A 9,349-nucleotide genomic window follows, 5' to 3' on the forward strand; every position below is an offset into this window, starting at 1 on the left:
AGGCTCTGGCGATTTTTTGCTCCTAGAGAGAGAAACACGTGCGATCAGCTGCCATGGCCAATTTGGCCGGCGGCCAGCCTTCTTCTCTGGCTGGTCAGCCTTCCCCCACCATCGCCCAGCCTCCCACGACCTCGAACGACAACCATCAGCTTTTAGATTATTCGAAAATATTAAAACCTAGTACTATGAACAGTACCATGCATGAACGTCAATCATCAGTTGATCCAATTCCATTGAGACGTGCGACAATGGTGAATGGATTACCAGTTGTTAAGTTTACGGAAGCAGAAGTGGATAGAATGAATGTGATCGAGGGACTTCAATATGCAGTAGTTGCAAAATTTGCGTATGGATGGCTAGAATAGAATGAGATTCGTCGCATTGTTCCTTTACAATGTGGAATAAAAGGGGAAGTAGCATTGGTTATTTAAGAGATAGACATGTTCTTATACGCATGACATTATGGCAAGACTTTGTGGATTTTACGTCCAAGGGAACTCAATATGTGAAGGATAAGCATGGCCAAGAATATCAGTTAAGACCTCTCATATACGATGTAAAGTTCAAAGCTGGAGAAGAGACCCCTATGGCTATGGCATGGATTTCATTCCCAGGATTGTTACCCACATATTTTGTGAAGGAATGTTTATTCTCACTTGCTTCAGCTGTGGGAAAACCTATTCATCTGGATATGGCAACGATTAACAAGACAAGGCCTAGTTGTGCAAGGGTCAAAGTCCTAGTGGATTTATTAGCAGATCATCCTAAGAAGGTTAAGATGGATATTCTCAATGAAACAACTGGAGAAATAAGGGTAGAATGGGTCAATATTAAATATGACATGTTACCAAAATATTGTAAGGAGTGTAAGTTGCAGGGCCATGATTTATTTGAATGCTGGAGAATACACCCAGAGTTATATGTGGAGAAAGAAAGCAATAATCAAACAGGTGCAGGTGATGATCAAAATAATGCCAATAATCAACCTATAATGATCCTGTCAAGTGGAAAAGTGGTAGGTAATGTGCATGGTAATTCAAAGGAACAGTGGAAAGAAGTTAGAGACAATAGAACAAGGAAGGTGGATAATCAAAGGGTAGTTCAAAGCAATACTGGCAAGGAAATTGTTCCAGCTCAACAGAGTGATTTGCAGCAACTTAATGTTGACAAGGATGGGAATGCAGTACCAAAAAGAACTGAAGGAAGTAAAGAAAAACAGACCATGGATGTGGATAATGGATCAAATAAGCAAGTGCAGGTGGCCAATCAATTTGCAGTGTTAGAAGTTGTGGATGAGGAAGAGGAGCCTAGTAATCAATTGGCACTGGTAGCTACAACAGGTAGTCCTAAAGGTCCAGTAGCAAGAGAAACAAATGGAACTCAACCAAAGACAGGAAACTTGAATCCTGCAGCTGCAACTTTCAATCCAAACTCATCAGGTATTGGTTCTACAAATGGGAAAGGAAGCACAACTCCTATGGGAAAGGACAAATCAGTTACAAAACATAGGGAATCAACTGCACAGTGGGTAGAAAGAACTTTCAATGCTATGACAGGTGATAAGGGAGTGGAAGTCAATACATCATGTCAGGAGATTCCTTCACAAGATACCATGGTGGAGTTGGGATTGGCTAACTGTCCTGAACTTCAAACAGCTGGAACTAAAATTCCTCCTATTAGGGAAAGAGTTGAAATGAATGGAGGTAGATTATGGGCAGATCAAAGAGAAGCAGATCCAGAAGAAGAGGATGTTCCAGATGGAGTACCAATAGATGAGGAGCCAGTTATACAAGAACAAGAAGAAGAAGAAGAACAAAGTGTAAATGGACATCCCACTGACAAAATAGGCAACATAGCTGGAGTCAAACTAATTGAAGGCAAGGAAAAAGTGCAAGAAGTAGGCAACAAAGGTCCTGAAAGTGAGAAGCTATTGCATCAAGCTGTGGATCCAGGAGGTACATGGGAAGCTAAGGATGGTCAAAAAAGTAAGGAAACTAAAGAAAAAACTCCAACAAAGATAAAAGAGCAGATGTTAGTGGCTCCTGCAGCTGTGGAACAACTGAAGATTTTAAAGAGAGGGGAAACACTGCCAGAAATTCAAGTAACAAGTAACAGACCAATCATGGGGGAATTTGAAGCATATGAGGCTCATGAGGATAATGATATGAGCAGAGATATGGACCAAGAATCAACAACTCAGAACTTTGCAAAAATAGCAAGATAGGGTGACTTGTCACCAAGATACACGGAGAAGGCTAAATCAGCAACAAGGGGAAAAAAGAAACAGTAGAAGGACACCAGTAATGTTCTTACTATTGGTGTTCAAACAAGGAGATCACAGACTAAATCCAATAATCAGTAATGGATGCACTCATATGGAACATCAGGTCAGTTAACACACAACAGGCCTTTGAAAGGCTAATCAAATTACACAGGAAGAATCATTATGAATTCATAGGACTAATAGAGCCTAAGCAGCAATCAAAGAAATTGGACAGGTACAGGAGAAGGATTGGTTTTGCTCAGGCCATTTCAAATGTTTCAAATAAAATTTGGGTTTTTATAGATGAAGTCTTTGAGGTATCTATAGTATACAATATGGTACAACAGTTGACTCTAAAATTATTCCATACTGAATCACATGTGGAACTGACGCTCACTCTAATATATGCAAAGTGTGACCACATTGAAAGAATAGAACTGTGGGATTCTTTGTATGCTATGGCAAGTGACATGACTATACCTTGGTTAGTAGGGGGTGACTTCAATGTCATATGGGATGAGGAAGAAAAATTTGGTGGTTTAACTTGACAGATCTTGGCTTCAAAGGTAGAATTTTTACTTGGTGGAATGGGAGAGGTGAAGAGGATTGCATTTTCAAGAGGTTGGATAGATGCTTGGGAAATGCTGAATTTCAGGAAACTTTTCCTGGGATTGAAATAACTCACTTGTCAAAGATAGGCTCAGATCATTGTCCTATGCAATTGAACTGTGATATTGAGACTCCTCCTGTGAAGAAGCCTTTTAGGTATCTGAATTTCTGGGTTGAGGATGAGTCATTTAAAGAGACAGTTAAGCAGCATTGGAATGCAGATTTTGAAGCACATCCTTTTACAATGTTCAATCACAAGCTGAAAAAGGTAAAGAAGGCATTGACTGTGTGGAGTAGGGCTACATTTGGAGATATTTTTCAGAAAATTGCCAGTTTAGAAGAGGTTGTCATGGTATATGAACTAGAATTTGAAGCTAATCCTACATATATGAACAGAGAAAGATTACAAAGAGTTCAGGTAGATCTCTTTAGAGTATTGGCATTAGAAGAGAAATACTGGAGGCAAAAAGCTGGAATGGAATGGTTCAAAGATGGGGATAGGAATACAAAGTTCTTTCATGCTCAAGTAAGAGGTTGAAGAAAAAGGTTAAAGCTAAACAGAATTCAGAATACAGAAGGAAATTGGATTGAACGGGAAGATGAAATTGCAGCAGAAGCAGTTAAGTTCTATGAAGAACAATTCAAAGAAGCATCAAATACTACTGCCACCTCTTTTGATATCCTAAATCATGTTCCACCTATGCTCAATGAGGAACCGAATTCAGCATTGGTAAGACAACCAACAAAAGATGAAGTTAAAATGGCAGTTTTTGGATTGAATGGAGATAGTGCAGGAGAGCCAGATGGATTCACAGGTAAATTCTACCAGTCTTGTTGGGACATAATAGGTGATGACGTGTATGATATGGTAAGAGCCTTCTTCAATGGCCATGATTTACCTAAAAGTGTAACACATACTAATTTAGTACTGTTGCCAAAGAAGAAAGATGTGGTCACCTTTTCTGATCTTAGACCCATAAGCCTCAGCAATTTCAGTAACAAGGTTGTATCAAGAGTTATTCATGACAGATTGGTGGATTTATTGCCTAATTTGATCTCTGAGGAACAAGCAGGATTTGTCAAAGGAAGGAGCATTGTAGAGAATATCTTGCTTACTCAGGAAATTGTCACGGATATTAGGTTAAGAACAAAAGTTGGGCCAAATGTAGTTATGAAATTGGACATGACAAAGTCATATGATAGGATATCTTGGCTTTTCTTAACTAAGGTGCTTAGAAAGATGGGATTTTCAGAAATGTTTATTGGCATGGTGTTTGGACTTGTTTCAAATAACTGGTACTCAGTTCTTATAAATGGGCAAGCACATGGTTTCTTCAAATCATCAAGAGGAGTCAAGCAAGGAGATCCTTTATCCCCTACCCTATTTATCTTAGCAGCAGAAGTTCTTTCAAGGAGTCTAAATGCTTTGCATCAGAATCAGCTCTTCTGTGGATATGGAATGCCTAAATGGAGTCCAAAAATTAATCATCTAGCATATGCTGATGATACAATAATATTCTCCTCATCTGATGCTATTTCCCTGCAATTAATCATGGAGTTATTGGCTGCATATGAGGCTGCATCAGGTCAACTAGTAAACAAGTCCAAATCTGCAGTATATCTACATCATCTATGTGACTTGGAGGACTTTGAAAAAGTGGAAAGGATTACTGGAATTAAAAAGCAGGACTTTCCTATTATGTATCTAGGATGTCCTATTTTCTATTCTAGAAGAAAGCTGGATTATTATCAAGGGTTGATCACAAAGATAATGGACAAGCTGCAATCATGGAAAGGGAAGTTATTGTCTATTGGGGGCAGGGCTGTGTTGATATCTCATGTGTTGCAGAGTATCCCAATGCATCTTTTGTCAGCTGTGAATCCTCCTAACTTTGTGATTAATAGACTGCACAAAATATTTGCTCAGTTCTTCTGGAGCAGCTCTATAGGAGGTACTAGCAGACACTGGGCATCTTGGAACACTTTATGCATGCCAGTTGAAGAGGGAGGGATTGGATTCAGATCCCTTCATGATGTGTCCAGGGCATTATTTTCTAAATTATGGTGGAACTACAGAACAAGGCCAAGCTTGTGGAGTTCATTCATGAGCCAAAAATATTGCAAGAAACTTAACTCGGTTATAGTACCATGGAGAGAAGGATCACACATATGGAGAAAAATGATTGAATGCAGGGAGATGATTGAACATCAGATAGCTTGGCACCCAAAAATGGGATCTTCACTCTTTTGGTTTGATAATTGGACAGGTTTGGGGGCTCTATACTTCAATGTACCTCAGGAATTTGGAATAGATGAAACAGTGCACAATGTTTTTGATGTGTAGAAGGGGGAGCATGGAATGTGGACAGGTTATTTGAGATATTACCAGAGGATCTTGCACTGCACATTTTGGAGAAAATAAAACCACCTTCAGTACCAAATGTTGTTGATGTACCATACTGGATGTTAGAGCCAAGGGGTTATTTCAGTGTGAAGTCTGCATGGGGTTTTCTGAGGAGAAGAGAAGACCCAAAGGTTGCTTTTAAGATGATATGGGTCAAGAGATTGCCATTCAAAATTGCTTTTTTCATGTGGAAAGTCTGGAAAGGAAAGCTACCTTTAGATGACTTTATAAGGAGGATAGGATATTTGTTGGCATCCAAATGTTGGTGCTGCACAGATCCAAAAGAAGAAACAATGCAGCACCTGTTCTTTCAATCAGATACAGCAAGATTTGTCTGGAGATATTTTCTTTCAGGAGCTGGAATCAGACATCAGGGCTTAACATTACATCAAGCAATCACTAAATGCTGGACTATAGAAGTATGTCACAGACTAAAACCTATCATGCAAGCACTACCATCTTGCATTGTATGGGAGTTGTGGAAAAGAAGGAATAGTATGAAATATGGAGATACAGTATCTACAGGCAGAGTGATATATCAAATATCATCCAATTTACAGGCTCTAGTAAAGGTGAGAAAACCAGGAATTGAGAATGTCCCACATAGATGGCATGACCTTTTAGCTATGATGGAAAACTTCATTCCTAAGTTGAAGGTGACTAAAGTGCAATGGGAATTTCCAAGTGCAGGAGGGTTGAAGGTGAACACTGATGGTGCATCAAGGGGAAACCTAGGGAGAAGTGCAATAGGGTACTGTATTAGAGATGATCAAGGGGATATTGTGCTGGAAGTAGGGAAACAAATACATGAGACTACAAATACTGTAGCAGAGGCAGTGGCAATAGTAGAAGCACTGCAATTTTGCAGATCACAGCATATGACACAAGTGTGCATCCAAACTGACTCAATGCTAATGAAGAAAACCATTACTGGGGAATGGAAACCTCCTTGGTCTATAGCAGAGGAAGTAGAAGAAATTAATCAGCTGATGGAGGGGACTAATTATGAGGTTTCTCACATTTTCAGAGAGGGTAATAAACTGGCTGATCACCTGGCTAATTATGCACTTGATTCCGGGGATATTGAATGCCATGAGTTTGGGGAACTTGATTCATTGGGCAGGAGAATAGTCAATGAAGACAAGATGCAATGTCCACACCTAAGGGTAAAAGTAGCCAAAAACTAATGCAGGTGGAGATAAGGGAAAGTTCCAAACAGGATATATGTGATCAACATTGCCAAATCCTAAAGGAGGAGGAAATGAAGATCATTTTTTTATCTAACTGGTTGTCTTATTTTGCAGGTACAGGTATGCTATCTATACTTTATTTTTTAAGGAAACCTAAGATGGTGGTATTAGTACTTAGTACTCAGTCCATATGGGTAGAATTAAACATAGAGTATAGTATAGTAACAAGGAGATCCACAGAGTGTGTAGCAAAAATTGGGGAAGTTTGGTCCTGGTGGGAATCACTGGGTAGCATTTACAAACTCCCACAGAGGAAAACACACTATCACACTCACAGAAGAAGGAAAGCAACAATCAATACAAAAAACAAGCATAGACATGGTAGTACACAGACACACAGCCTGCAGACATCAAATTCCCACAGTTTGGGAATCCAGATGGATGATACACCTGTGGAAGAGAAAAACAAACCATATAGAGAGATTCAAGGAAATACATACAGGGAATCAGCATACACCAAATCCTTTGGGAGGAGGATATGATGATCAGAGAATACTCAAGGGGCCATTCATGTGGTCATTATGCTCAAATCCTCTGGGAAGAGAGCATAGTGATTATTTTAACTAACTTAGTTTGTTTTTTTGCAGGTACATGGGCTTTGCTATTGTTCTATGGTGTAATGGAGATTCAGTTGGTGGTATTAATGCTCAGCATTCATTCCAATGGATTAAAATTAAATCTAGACAATATCACAAGTAAAAATTTCCTCAAAAGGCAAGGAATTGCATCACAGAGACAACAACACACAAAACGAAAAATCAACAAACCATATGATGTCACAAATGCATACAGGATGCTGACAGCAAAATTCCTTTCAATCTCAAAGGAATTTAGTTGGATGATGCATATGTGCAAACAAAACATACAAGGATTCAATCACTCATTAGGAATTCATATCCACAGGCAAAGCAGAAATCACAGAAGAAACAAAAAATAAATCAGAAAGAGGAAGAGAAGACTGTTACTCTTAAAACATTTTACAAAATCCACTCGCATAGTCAAGGAAATCTGAGAAGCATTTCAGCAATTTTGTCCGGAACACCAACATGCACCACAAGGAAAGCTAAGCAGGGAAGGTTCTTGAGCAGTACATCCACTCTTAGAGCTGGACACTCTTCGATATCTCTAACTAGATGCGGTAGGCAAGATTTAGCTGGAATATTTGCAGGTAAAAATCAATTCCAATCAGCAGCAGCAGGAAATCGAGATGCAACAAATAGGAAGATAAACAAGAGGATAGAAAACAGTTGAATAAGGATGAACTTCAGGGAAGAAATGTTGTACAGAGATGGGCGAAATGATAGAGGCAGATGGTCTGAAATGGAAACAATGAGTGTGATGATAGGAATAAATGAGCAAATGTGGGATATAACTGGTGACAACATGTGTGCAAGGAGAGAGATTCGACAATTGTGGCTAAATGTGCAATATACGACGTGGGGAGTTTATAGGACTGAAACAGGTTATAATTGTAAAGAGAATACAGTGTTGAATTGGGCTGGAAAGGTTATTGAGATATTGGGCTGGTTATTGAGGAACTGGGTCAAACAATCTGGGCCATTTTATATATGGCTGTATTTGCAAGTCAGCAGTTGGAAAGTTGTTGGTTATTTGTGCAGTTTTGGACCGAAATGGGCCACTTCTGCTGGCCAAATAAAACAGGCTACTTGGACGCAACAATGGAGATAATTTACACATGGGCTAGTTTTTATTTTACAATGTTTTATAGTATTAATGTGATATCAATTTTGAGTATAACACTCAATTTTGATAATAGGATATATGTAGAGATCAAATTTTATTACTTTACACTTATTAGGACTTCATGACATTTGTTTTCATTTTATTTATTAATAAAAACTAGCCCTAGGTACTTGCCTAGTGGATTTTAAAAAAAAATCCCCCATTTCACCTAATCCGCCGCCTTTTAATCCCAAACTCTCTCAAAACTCTTCGGAACCCTAGCTTCCTCCTACCCCCTTTTCAACCGCCTTTCACCGGAATCCATGGCTTCTCAGGCCATGGATGGTTGGTACTCACCCCCTTCACCAGTAAACCATGGTTGTTCGAAGCTTCGAGACCTAACCTCGACGGTTCTCTTTCAAATCTTCTCAGATCTTTGGTTCCATGGCCTCTCAGGCCTTTGCTCCGGCATATTCAAGACTCAGGAGCCTGATTCCTGATCTCTTCGACTCAGGATCTGATTCCTCTTCCAAACCTTTCTCATTTCTAGGGTTTCTCCGAAACCCTAAGCTATTCGAGGTTTTTTCCCTGTTGTTTGCTTAGATCTATGCTGTATCTATGCTTTACTTGACATTTAAACTGTTTTCCCCAAAGTTTCTTTTCAAAATTGTTTGTCTTCGATTTAGGGTTTCTGAAAGGATTGTTAAAAAAAACGTCTTTCTGATTCTTCTTCTTCTTTGTTGTATGTGTGTTTGTCTATATCATGCTCGTGTGATTTCTTCTTACTACGCATGTACTGTCTTTCTACTCTTCTTTTTCTACTATACATGTTACTCCTATGTTAATCCTTGTTATGTTTTCTTTACTCTTTTACTATATGTGTTTACCGTTGAGTTCTTTGATTTTGTTTTACTGAACTCTGTTCGTGTTCTTGTTAAACATGTTCCATCTACTTTTGTTTAAGTTTGTATCATCTCTTTCTTCTGAACTTGTTTAAGTTCCGAGTTTTCTCAAATATGTTCTTCATGATCTTGAATCAGCTTTCTTCCTTTGTTGTTCAAACATGCTATCATATTTTGTTTTGTTTCTCATGAGGCTCTGAAACAAACCTTTGAGTCTGTTTCAATGGCTTGCCCTCTC

The 9,349-nt window shown here is 38.9% G+C and overlaps 1 protein-coding gene across 1 annotated transcript; it reads left to right on the forward strand.

The window, feature by feature from the left end:
• LOC109232672 lies at positions 2,362-7,777 on the forward strand. Its single transcript, XM_019398427.1, has 6 exons — positions 2,362-2,728; positions 2,815-3,398; positions 3,441-5,139; positions 5,217-6,442; positions 6,581-6,586; positions 7,430-7,777. Exons 1-6 carry the CDS (start codon positions 2,362-2,364, stop codon positions 7,775-7,777), a joined length of 4,230 nt encoding a protein of 1,409 aa, XP_019253972.1.

This window comes from Nicotiana attenuata, chromosome 9 (assembly GCF_001879085.1).
Source record: "Nicotiana attenuata strain UT chromosome 9, NIATTr2, whole genome shotgun sequence".
Lineage (NCBI taxonomy): Eukaryota > Viridiplantae > Streptophyta > Magnoliopsida > Solanales > Solanaceae > Nicotiana > Nicotiana attenuata.